Below are 12,403 nucleotides of genomic sequence, written 5' to 3' on the forward strand. Positions count from 1 at the left end.
GGGAAGATTTTTTTTTTCTGTGGCGAAGTTAAGGTAACATTATCTTACATGCAACATGAGGTGTCAACCTAAAGTTTATTCTGATTTTATTAACCATCTTTCGATTTTTTTAAATGAAATATTTCAAAGTGAGAGTAGGCCTACTGCAACAAAATGTGTCAGATCCATTGCCAATACTGATCAAGGACCTGTTTTTTGTTTTGTTTTTTAGTTATATTTTATTAGTTGGGTATTACGAAAGACTAACAGAGTGAAATATTACATATGGATTCGTTTGGGCAACATATAGTAGGACATTTATGATAAATGTGCTCCATAACAGGGATTACAAATACAACTGATCAGCGAGAACAACTCTATTACGAAATTCAAGTTAGCAAAATCAGTAACATGTTTTTAAAAGGTGCTTTGTATGAAGGCCTATTCATCTTAAAAGATGAATCTTTGAGCAGTTTGAACAATTACATGAGATCAGATAAGTTGTCAAAAAAATTTATTTACAAAATAAAATAACACAATAAAATAAAATATAAAGTTACAACTTCAAATGAAAAGATAATCGAGGTATCATTTTGATTTCTATAGATTTCTTTTTCAAAGTGCCTCAGTGAGCTTCTCTAATAGAAGTGCTTTAAAGCTTCCCCATTATAATGGGGTGGGGGTTACAGGAGGGTATCATCACTGATAGTCTTTTGAGTTCTTGCAAGAACTAAACTCCCCTTATAGAAAAGGAGCTTAAAGGATTCCAACGTTTTGATCCGAGGAGCCTCAAACTGTGCCTCAAGTAAATTACCAGTTCTACTGTATGACAATTAAAGCATCTAAGGTGCATTAAGTCGTAATTGTTGTAATTCAAAGTGTCTTCATGCCTTCAGAGTGCACATAATTAAACTATAGGTAGATCATTTATCAATCATTTCCCTACAGGATTACATAAAAAAATTCCTTCTACTAAGAAAGTCAAGGTAAGGAAAAGCACAGCATAGTAAGAATTACAAACATACTTTTGGTAATGCAAATACTCAAGCATAATACAAAATATAAATTTAGTATATATCTATACAAACAATCAATATATCTATAATATATGTATTTTAGTGCAGTAGAATCTCCTTAAAAAATATTGAATATACAGACATAGGCACCAATGTATCCAACCAGCTTATATATGGGGTCGTAACTACTGTATAATGATTAATTGTTCAGCATTTATAAATTAAATCAGCTTTCAATGTAAACACAGAGTAAAAACAGCAATATTGAGAAAGGTCACCACTCCAGTTTCATATCTTCCTTGCTCCACACATATTTCCCCCCTCTTACGAGGAACATCTTCTCATCAAAACCACTGAACTTGATGGCCTCTTCCACACCAATATCCAGAATGGACTTTGACGGATCTTTCCTCCCCTCTCGGCAATCCAAGAAGCGCATCTGCGGAATCAGATATGGAGGATTACAAAATCTATTTATGATGATTGCTCTCTCTGATGATGTAGCGTCGACAGCATGATTATTAATAGAGATCAGAGATTATCCAAGGGGGAGAAGTCATCTGAAGCCTGGAATGAGGCGAATTACTGCAGGCCTTATTAGATTCCTATCCATAATCCCTTCGCTACTGATATGATGACATAATGTCATTTAAAGGAATCATTGACACTGTAATAATAGTGTAATCTAATATACAAAAAATCCTTCAGACTCTAATGACAACATAATCAAATATTTATACAAAAAAAAAAAAAAATCCTTTGAGCAATAATGAGAAGAAAACGGCTGAGGAGAAAATATGACACCACTTACATATTCATCAAGAATCAGGTAAGAGTCTCTCATCTGTAAAAGGGAAATAGATGAGAAAATCAACAATTGGCATCATAACAGTATGCTTTATATTCAAATCCCTGGCTTCCATCTCTGAACCGAGCTATTTTTATTTAAATTCAAAACTCGTTTACGTCTTAAAAGCTTCGGTAATGAATTGAAACTGAGAGTTTATTGCTGTATTTCCCATAATTTGAAGCCACTTTATCTAGCAAATTGTAAGCTATTTTTGAAACAGTGATCTGAATTGAGCCAAAGTATGCGCTCTGTGTTTCACAATTACCTTTTGATTAGACTCTGGAACCAGGCACTCGACGCTCTGATGGCGGTCCAGGTAGTCTTGGAATTGCTGCTCGCTAATGACGAATTTCTCTGCCTCGCGGAGGCTGTTCTCCCCTGCGTTTTCACCATCAATTAGCAGACACTGGAAGACCTGTGTGAACATTGCAATGCACATATTCAGCAGCCTGGTTATAATGATAGAGGAATGGAACATGGAAGTCTGTAGTAAAAGAAGTAACTGTACCTTCCAGCGCACTGGGTTCAGAGCGTTGATCTGCTCGGTCATATCTTCGTCCACATTGTAGGTGTTGATAACCGAGTTGATTTTGAAAGCAACCTTGTAGTCCTGGCACCAGGTACGAACTTTGTGTAGATTGTCCAAATGGCTCTTCCTGCCCTGACCCCGACCAATGACTTTATTGGTGTCTTCGTTAAAACTGTCACAAGATACTGCAAGGATGTCCAAGTAGTCACCTATAGAATACAGATGCAAATTAAATTAATCAATTTAGGAGCTGACAGTGCTATACTTTAACCCCTGGTTTCACAGGCAAGGCTTAAGCCTAGTCCCAGACTAATGCATGTTTGAGCTGTTTTAGCTGAAAGTAACTTCCACCGCCATAGTTTTGTCTCAAGATGCATTATAGTAATGTTTTTTTTACTGAGGCATGTTTATAAAAGCTATTTAAATGCCCTAATTGAACTAAGGCCTAATCCTGGCTTAATCTGAGCCCTGACTGTGAAACTGGGCCTATATGTGTAGGGGAAGTAGTTTTCTGGCTAATTTTGTCACCATACCTGATAAATGTAAGTAACATATAAATACATACTTATAAAATACTTCATTATAGAATGCTAAAAGTGATTAAATAGGTGGTTATTTTTAAGAAAGTATTCTGTTTTTAGCAAATATACCGTTCAGTTTAACTATAAGTTAGTTTTTTTATTCTTCTGGTTGTTAGGAATAGGAATCTTTTGTCACATTATAAATGTCTTTACTGTCACATTTGATCAATTCAATGCATCCTTACTGAATAAAAACCCTTTCCTCACACCAAACTTTTGCATGCGGTGTATCTTAGAGCTATAATTTTAGGTTGGGCATATTTCACAACTATGGTTTCACTGAAGACAAAAGAAATGCAGAATGCAGGGCATAGTGACAAACAGGTGTTCATGAATGTGCTGTGGTGGATTTTGTTGCTATAATGTACAAAATGTATATAGGCTATTATTAAGGCTACTTAAAATTAATATTCCTAATATCCTATTATTAAGTGGAGCTTAATAATTAACCTATAAGTATGTATTTATATTGTGTAGAGCTGTATGTAATCAACATTGAGATTGTTATTACCGTGGTGTAACGTTTACCCTAAAGTGGTTTAAAGTGACCTTTGCTGCCCTCTGGTGGTCAGGAATGATTCTCACCGTATTTCTGAAACCAGGATTCTTTGATCAGACTGCCATTACTGACGATGCTGACGCTCGGAAGCTGAAGCTCCTGTTTGCAGTATCGCACCAACTCTCCCAGAAAAGAGCCTCTCTCGTGAAGAAAGGGCTCTCCACCCGAAAAGTTGACTTTTTCCATTCCTTAAACATACAAACCAAGTTTTAGAATAAAAAAAGTCAGTCTAGTCATCATTAAAATTGAAATGGGGAAATATATATATAACTTACATTTATATTGAATTATTAATTATGAAAATTATAATGAAAACAAATCAATATTAACTAAAAAAAAAAAAAAATTATATTAATAACTAACTATAAATTAAATAATAAATGTCGCATGATCTCATGTGAGTGACAGGTTGCCCCGCCCTCGTGCCATTAATCACGTCATCAGATAAACATGGGAAAGTTATTTTGATTAAATATTATGAGGGCACATTACTTTTCTTCTTATTATTTATTAATTTTAAAATAATGATTTGCACGGATAAATCATTTATAATAATTTCTGCAATATTCCATAAAACAATCTTCATTTTAATTGCATGGTGACATTTAGATTAGGCCTACCTGCTTCTTTCAGAAGTCGTAACCCTCGCTTTGCCTCTTCAATAGGCAAGACGAACGAGGTCTTCGCAGTGTGGAAGCAAAATCCACATTTGTAATTGCACTGCCGTGTAAAATGGTAGTTTACACTGCTTGGAGTGGTCAGCTGTGCGCTGGATCCCTCTTTCTGCTCTTTGGTGCGAATCTTCGGACGACTGATCATCCCAAGAGGGTGCAGTGTGCTTGATAGCATCATCGAAAGCCATCTCAGCAGGGCTGAAAAGAAGCTGTGGATGTTCTGGAAACACAACTGCATCAACATTCTTGCAAAAAAAACAACAACTTGGTTTGATGGTGAAAGTGTGACTGATACTCAGAGAGCTCACACCTCCCTTTTTATAGGACAGACTCTCAAGTTCCTGTTCGTATCGGTTTGGTTTCTGATCTTGCTCGGGGGGACTGAAAAACGAAAGTTAAATAGCAGCCTATCAGCTGAGTCAAACATATAGGCGAAAAACGAAAGATAAATAGCCTATCAGCTGAGTCAAACATAGGCGTAGCAGTTTCGTTTTCCTTAGAGTCACGTGGATTTAGTAAATAGCCTACATCTTTATACCATCATGGCCATGATGCAGCAACATATTATTATTTTATTTAATATGAATATATTTGCTTGTCATATCCTTAAGGACACCAACAACAATAACAATATCATTAGGTGATCACACTTTATCTTAAGATTCAATTCTCACTATTAACGAACTATTAACTACGACGTTTGCCTCAATAAACTCAGTAGCCTACTTATTATTTATAGTTAGGAATATAGAATATGGTCATGCAGAATAAGGCATTAAAAGACTTTATAAACATGCATGCTGCTAAAACATAGTTAGCCTTATAGTAAGAAATGGACCCTAACCTAAATTACCATATAATTAATGCTGAACTGGACAAACCTGCGCAAACCAGCCTAACTTCACCGTGTTGTGTCAATGTTTGACTCACTCAGCTAGGCTCGTCTCGTGAGTTACGTAAGTGGACGCATGCCCTACTTTCGTTTTCGGGTCTAGTTTCGTTTCTCTGGAAGCGCTAGACTAAAAATGTGATTCATCCATTCCATATATAGGCTACTGTACTATCTAACACCGTTCACAATGCTAAGGAGAGCAATGTTTCGCTGTGGAGAGCTGTGTTCGCGTGTATTTGCGGTGGAGTTTGATTTGCGCGCTGAACCTCTTTATTTCACACTGAGCTCAAGCCCACAGGTTCTCCATCATGATTATCAACGGCTCTTTGGAGAGTGTGGGAAGCTCTTCTCGCTACATGTCCAAAGTGAGAACAGAATTGAGAAAGCGCAAACGCACGCCGAAATAAAACACAAGCTGTCTTCAACAATCTCGCGAGATTGCGATGTTTTTGAAGCGTCTTCGTTTATTCCGGACGACGAAAACAGCGTCGTTAAAGGCTTTTTTATACGAGACAAATCCACTACAACACTTTCAGAGGACTTATTAAACACATTGCGGCAGAATAAAACAGTATGTGTGTTTTCATACAAGCGCGAGGGTCAGTACTGCTGGCAGGAGCTGTGGTCACCTGTCAGTCAAGTGAAGGAGTCAGTGAGACAGTACATCACACCTGCTACAGCAGCAGAGCATCACCCATCCACACTGAACATCAGGAACGCCGATGTCTTCTACAGTATGGATGAAGCCTATAAGGTTCTTCAGGAGGTACAGTAGGATTTTGAAACATTCTGGGACCAGATTGTACTATACAGTAGGTAGCCTAAGGCTAATATAGGATTTGACACTGAAGACTGGAGTAATGGCTGCTGAAGGTTTGCCTTCACAGGAAAACATTTAAAAAAGGATTTAATAAAAAAAAAAACACAATATTAATTTTTACTTTCTACTGTTTTTGATCAAATAAATGTAGTATTGCATATATAAAATACTTCTTTCAATAAATAAATAATTATACCAACACCAAACTTCTGAACAGTAATATGTTTATAAATGTATATGTACATAACAACGGGTGCAGCTATATCAACTTTAATGCTGAAATTACAGTATACTCGATTACCTAATCTAAAGGAACAATGAACAATGGGTGATTATTTAACCAATGCAGTTCAGTACTGTAACCACAATGCAGCTTGGGGTAAACCATTACATCCTCCTCTGCCTATCCCAGTGCACTGACATTATCCCGGAGTCAAAGGAAGTGTTGAAGCTCGTAGACGAACAGTTGGAGACAAGCAGTGGTGATGGATTTCCTGTCATTGTGATCGAGGGACTTGACGCTACAGGTTAACACAGAGCCTTTGACAAATATTTTGTTCTGCTTTTTAATACCAATCAGAAAGTATTATCATCTAAAAATTCATAGCTGTCAATATGATACAAATCTTGGTTAAACAAATAGTTTGCACTCTAACATTTTGTTGACTCTCCATACCTTTCCCTGATTTCCCCTATAGGTAAAACTACTCTCACAGAAGCCCTGCGGGAGTCTCTGAATGCCACTCTGCTGAAATCTCCTCCCCAGTGCCTGGCTTCTTTCAGACAGCGCTTTGACTCAGAACCACCCCTCATCCGCAGGGCCTTTTACGCTCTGGGGAACTACATCACTGCAGCCCACATCGGAAAAGAGTCCTTAAGGGCTCCTGTCATAGTGGACAGGTAGAGATATGTGCGCCACAAATACACTCACACGATTCAGCTGCTGTTTGGGCAGCACTGGGATGTAGCAGATGTATATCTGTATGTAAAGCTGGATGTAAAATCATGTAAATCATGTTTGTATGTAAAATCATTTATTTTTGTAATCAGAGCTGTATTTATCTGGCATATAAAATGAGGATATCACACCATATTGAATTTTACATGGATGAAATTGAGGCTGTGAGGAATAGACTTGTAAACCTCACTCTCCTGGCCTCAAGAGGCGTGCTAGCGGCTAACACCGTGTCCTAACCAGAATGTGCTAAGATTCCAGCGACAAATAATTTGCCTGTCCACACTAGACGCGACGCTACTGCGAGATGCGCCGAAATCAATCAAAACCCACAGCCAATCAGAACAGCGTGTGGCCGGAGTTTTGCGGCGAGTGCACGGCACCAGAGAGTAATCTTAACGGCAATCGCAAGAAAAAAAGTAGGCTACATAATCAAATTCACAAATATTACACCATTTGAACATTATTCAAATACATAGGCTACTGAGTTACTAAAACAATCTTTGTCAAAGAATACAATTGTTTGTTCACAGTTTGAACGTTCTTATTTCCATTTGTTTCATTTCAAGATTTGAGGTGAATTATCCATTGTTGCTTTTACAGCTACAAAGCTGGAGCACTAAATGATATTCAAAGTCACATTACACGCTTTTAACATTAAATAAAGCACATAAACAGTACCTGAGATTATCATTGCCACACTTTGTGTTTGTTGTTCCAGCGCGACGTCGCAGAAAAATAGAAACCATTTCTAAAATAGAATCGTGGCGTGTCGCCGTCGCGGCTGGTTAGGACAAAAACTCTGATTAACATGGAAAAGATACCTTTTATCACGCGTCACGTGTAGTTAGGACACAGTGTATAGCGGCTGCAGTCGTTAGCGTCATTGTTAGCTATTTGGTGCCGTGACCCGGATGTGAGTGAGGTTTGGGGTTTGGGGTGAGTGTAACGTAGGCCAGTAAGAGCTGTGTTTGTGTAAACCTCACTCCCCTGGCCTCAAGAGGCACGCTAGTGACTGAACCTGGTGTAAGGCTAAAACAATCCAAGTATGACCCTTTTAAGTTATTTCCTTTTCCCGGCACTGATAGATAACCTCTAAACAATTACATTTTTTGGTCTCCTTTAGGTATTGGCACAGTACAGCAGCGTATGCCATTGCCACAGCAGTCAGTGGGAGGGTTGAAAACCTCCCTAGGCTGGACTCAGAGCTCTACCAGTGGCCAGGAGACCTCCTTCAACCAAACCTGGTGCTGCTTCTCACTGTCAATCCAGAAGAAAGACTGAGAAGACTCAGAGACAGAGGACAGGACAAGACCGTTGAGGAGGCTGAGCTAGAGCTCAATCAGCTCTTCCGACTTAAGTAGGCAACTTGTTGAAGTCTTTCATCTTTTAAGATCACTTGCTTACTGTATGTGATAACCCTTAAATGTTCAGATGTTGTGCATCTCTATATTGGTTGGTTGTACTGATTACTCTAAACTTTAGAGTCTAAAGTAAACGTCAATAGCTTTTTCTTAATAGTGCCATTGGTAAGAGGAAATGTGGCTCGTCTTAAATAAAGCATTTTACTTGTGAAAAAGTAACCATACGAAACCATATTATGATTACCATATTAATAATTATGAAACCATAATTTCTATGAAACCATATTAATAATTCATTATAGAATTTCTCTTTAAAACATGTTTGTGCCAACCACATTCAAAATGTTTTAGGGTTGAATATAATGGGTAAAGAAGACTTGATAAAGAAGATAAATACTGAAGTATAAAAGTATAAATACATTTTTTTTACCATGTGGTCAAAGCATTTATATCACCCCCTCATGATTTAAGAAACATCTAACCATCATTGTAATGTTGGATCATAACAGGCTTGAACAGAAAATGTAGAAACAATGACAAATTTAGCATTTTCTCTGAAAAAGCACAAATCATTTTAGAGTAAAAAATAATAACAATACACATATACTAAAATATGACACTATAATTTCAATAATGGCAAACATTTTTTAATTGTATACACTGCTGTTTAAAAGTTTGGGGTCAGTATTTATTTATTTATTTAATTTTAAAGAAATTAATACTTTTATTCAGCAAGGATGCATTTAATGGATCAAAAGTAACAATTACTTTTTTTTTTTCATCAAAGAATCCTGAACAAATCTATTGACGGTTACCACAAAAACATTATGGCTCAATTTCCTGAAAATGACCCCTATTGGTAGCCAAGTTTTTAAGATTTTCATCCAAACAATATCAAGTATATTCAGAAAGACAATAAGCAAAACAGCTTTGGTGGACTTATGACAAATTGCTCCTTTTTTTCAGAGTGGAGGAAGCTTACAAGAGAATCCAGAATCCCGCCTGCATTATCGTGGATGCAAGCCCCTCTCCACAAGAAGTGCTGCAACAAGTGCAGCATTTAATTAGGAACAAATGTCACTTGTAAACAACCGGCTCCCTACCCCACAAGCCCTGCAATCTCTCCGCGCACCACTAGATGGTAGTGCAGTGTTACGATTCCACCCTTAGTCAACGAAACCCGCTGTAAGAGCCTCAGTCAGCTGAGCCTGTTGATTGAAAGGGAGGCTGGTGGCTAACTGCCAGCATATATTTCAGGGCTCGTATCTGGACATGTCACAACATATTCCCCTTCCCACAGAGCTTTAGTGATGACACGAGAGGGAAAGTTATTGCGGGTGCCGTAGCTGGATGTCAGCTCTCATACGCAGGGTCACAGCGTCCACTTTCCTCACTCTTGACTTATTCCCAGTGAAACACAGGAACTCAGCTAAAGAGGTTTGAGAATTCATCAATCACTTCAATTAGATTTAAACACAAGAACTCATTGTTGGTCAGCTCGGCATTCACTCCTATAGGAGATGGAATCAAGGGACCTTATGGAGGTATTAAAAGCAATAGATCTGGTCCAGGCAATTTAAACTTGCTTTGATTTGTTGCTGTTGCTTTTGGACCCAGACTCTGATCATTAATTAAGAGCGATATGCTAGGACAAAAATGTACATGTATAACTCTGTTTTCAGTTCCAGTTTGTTTATTGTACTGAAATTATCAGCTAAGAATACATTTCAATATAATACACATCTTTGTTTTTTTGTTTTTAAAGAAAATTCACCTAAAAATTAAAATTCTGTCAAGAAGGGAACACACTTGTCAAACATAAAAAAAAAATTAATTGATTTTGGTGATTGCTCTGAAATCTCATAAATTGTTTGTAAACACATCCAAGTTTTGACAGAGATTGAGATTTAATCTAATGTGTTTACAAACGATTTATGAGATTTCAGAGCAATCACCAAAATAAAAAATTAAATAAATGAAAATAAAAAACACCATAATAGTCCATGCTATATTGCAAGCCAAACAATATGTTTGTGTGAACATACTGATTTATTAATACTATTATTTTCTTTTCCTTTTTCTAATAACTTTTTTTTTAGCTATTTAATCTCAATCTCTGTCCAAACTTGACACAATGTGTTTACAAACAATTTATGAGATTTCAGAGCAATCACCAAAAATAAATAATTAAATAAATGAAAATAAAAAACACCAAATAGTCCATGCTTTATTGCAAGCCAAACAATATTTGCATGAACAGACTGATTTATTAATACTATTATTTTCTTTTTCTTTCGTAATTATAATTTCTTTAGCTTTTTAATCTCAAAAATTGGCACAATGTGTTTACAAATAATTTATGAGATTTCAGAGGAATCACCAAAAAACAACATAAAAGTAGTCCATGCTATATTCCAAGCCAAACAATATATTTGTGTGGACAGACTGATTTATTATTACTGTTAACTTATTTTTTACTTTGTATGTAATTTCTTTTTTAACTATTAAATTTGAATCACTAAATTGGCACAATGCATTTACATGCAATTTATGATATTTCAGAGCAATCACCAAAAAAAAAGTAGTCCATATACTATATTCCAAGTTAAACAATATTTTTGTTAACAAACTGATTTATTATTATTTATTTATTTTTTCAACTGAAAATATTCTACCATAGCTATTAAATCTCAATCTCTGTCAAAATGTGGCATGATGCATTTACAAAACACTTTGGAATAAAAAACACAGATGAGATTTCTAGTTATGGCAGTGGGGAACATTATTACTTCAATTTGATAATGACCGAAAGAGTTTTCATTTTTGCATCAAATAATCTTTTAATTATACATTTGATCTTCAATAATCCACATTTAGCACACATACACGCCTTAAGTGCCACGGCATGCATGCAGGCGCCCACCTGCCCTCATGCACTAACAATACCACACTTATCCTATAATTCATTTATATGGTGAGCACTGCATTTACCCAGTGATAGCAAGATTAATTAAAGGTTTTAGTAATTATGAGCTCAGTGAGGATATGGGCCAGGAAAGACGGAGTGACCCGTCTCCCTCACACTGATGCCTCAGCAGTGCGGTATATTCATATGGCAATTAATGGAGTCCTGTAGATCACTGTCAGACGGCTTTCCACACCACTGCGCAATTACACACTCCCCTTAGCCAATTATTGAATCTCTTGCTATAGATGCAATTATATGTTTATTTTTTAACACACTGCTTATATGCCTGGTGGTGGTTAATATTAATGCCTCACAGGCGTAAAAGGCCAAATTTAAATATGCGGCGTGAGAAATGTACTGGTCAGTGATTTTAATAAACTCGCTCCTGTTAAATTCCTGAGATTTTCTGCTTGGAGACCACAGTGGTCCCCAGCGGTCAGACAGTCGGGTTGATCAATTTTACATCTATTTGCAGTTGCTCTCAGAGGGAATATACAGTGTTTAAGGATTATATGTTCAGTTGCCATGGACAGGCGCTCCTACGGCGCAGTGCTTATGAACTAGGGAGGGGGTCAAACATGTGCTCTTACAATACTGTGGGTGGCTTCTAAGTAGATTGAGCAGTGTTTTTTGTATTGCCATTCATTACGGACTGTAATAAGTCTTTCTTATCGTGTACTGTGATAAGATATAGAAGCATGTTTTTGTAAAAACTAAAAAAGTAGGCCTACATTACCGCTCAAAAGTTTGGGGTTGTTAAGATTTATTTTTAAATGTATTTGAAAGTGTCTTATGATCATCAAGGTTGCATTTATTTGATTAAAACAGTAATACTGTGAAATATTATTAAAATTTAAAAATAACAATTTTACTTGAAGAAATTTTAAATGTAATTTATTCCTGGGATGAATTTTCAGCATCATTACTCCAGTCTTTAGTCTCATGATCCTTCAGAAATCATTCTAATATGCCGATATACTGCTCAATAATAATTTCTATAATAAATTATTTTGTAACACTGATGTTTTTACTGTCAGTTTTAATGAAATGCATTCTGGCTTAATAAAAATATATTTATTTATTCATATTTATTTTTTATTAAGCCAGAATGCATTTCATTATATATGCATTTAGTATCCTTATTTTTATATACTAACCCCAAACTTTTGAATAGTAGTGTACTGTACTTGTAAGATAAATTATGGTCAGATTTGTG

General features: G+C 36.3%; 3 protein-coding genes across 4 annotated transcripts in view; 1 reads left to right on the forward strand and 2 right to left on the reverse strand.

The window, feature by feature from the left end:
* Positions 1–12,403, reverse strand: part of mboat2a (membrane bound O-acyltransferase domain containing 2a) — a 241,599-nt gene that overhangs the window by 180,187 nt on the left and 49,009 nt on the right. The gene's annotated exons all lie outside the window — the stretch shown is intronic.
* rsad2 (radical S-adenosyl methionine domain containing 2) lies at positions 478–5,116 on the reverse strand. 2 transcript variants are annotated; one of them, XM_079632862.1, is made up of 7 exons: positions 5,070–5,111; positions 4,135–4,569; positions 3,541–3,702; positions 2,354–2,583; positions 2,111–2,260; positions 1,807–1,839; positions 478–1,434 (listed from the first exon to the last, which is right to left on the reverse strand). In XM_079632862.1, exons 2-7 carry the CDS (start codon positions 4,430–4,432, stop codon positions 1,270–1,272), a joined length of 1,038 nt encoding a protein of 345 aa, XP_079488988.1. In that variant the 5' UTR covers positions 4,433–4,569; positions 5,070–5,111; the 3' UTR covers positions 478–1,269. The 2 variants fall into 2 exon arrangements, with proteins under 2 accessions (XP_079488988.1, XP_079488987.1); XM_079632861.1 differs by having other exon boundaries at positions 4,135–5,116.
* Positions 5,126–10,791, forward strand: cmpk2 (cytidine monophosphate (UMP-CMP) kinase 2, mitochondrial). Its single transcript, XM_079632860.1, has 5 exons — positions 5,126–5,846; positions 6,313–6,427; positions 6,599–6,800; positions 7,982–8,215; positions 9,186–10,791. Exons 1-5 carry the CDS (start codon positions 5,268–5,270, stop codon positions 9,304–9,306), a joined length of 1,251 nt encoding a protein of 416 aa, XP_079488986.1. The 5' UTR covers positions 5,126–5,267; the 3' UTR covers positions 9,307–10,791.

The sequence above is a fragment of the Phoxinus phoxinus genome (genome assembly GCF_949152265.1).
Source record: "Phoxinus phoxinus genome assembly, chromosome: 13".
Lineage (NCBI taxonomy): Eukaryota > Metazoa > Chordata > Actinopteri > Cypriniformes > Leuciscidae > Phoxinus > Phoxinus phoxinus.

Excerpts from the sequence above, each read along its gene's own strand:
- rsad2 (XM_079632861.1), bottom strand. The coding sequence starts at position 4,432 with ATGTTGATGCAGTTGTGTTTCCAGAACATCCACAGCTTCTTTTCAGCC. Across the intron at positions 1,840-2,110 it reads TTCCAGAGTCTAATCAAAAG|ATGAGAGACTCTTACCTGAT; the intron begins GTAATTGTGAAA and ends TCCCTTTTACAG. Across the intron at positions 1,435-1,806 it reads ACCTGATTCTTGATGAATAT|ATGCGCTTCTTGGATTGCCG; the intron begins GTAAGTGGTGTC and ends CTGATTCCGCAG.
- cmpk2 (XM_079632860.1), top strand. The coding sequence starts at position 5,268 with ATGCTAAGGAGAGCAATGTTTCGCTGTGGAGAGCTGTGTTCGCGTGTA. Across the intron at positions 6,428-6,598 it reads CGAGGGACTTGACGCTACAG|GTAAAACTACTCTCACAGAA; the intron begins GTTAACACAGAG and ends TTTCCCCTATAG. Across the intron at positions 8,216-9,185 it reads AATCAGCTCTTCCGACTTAA|AGTGGAGGAAGCTTACAAGA; the intron begins GTAGGCAACTTG and ends CCTTTTTTTCAG.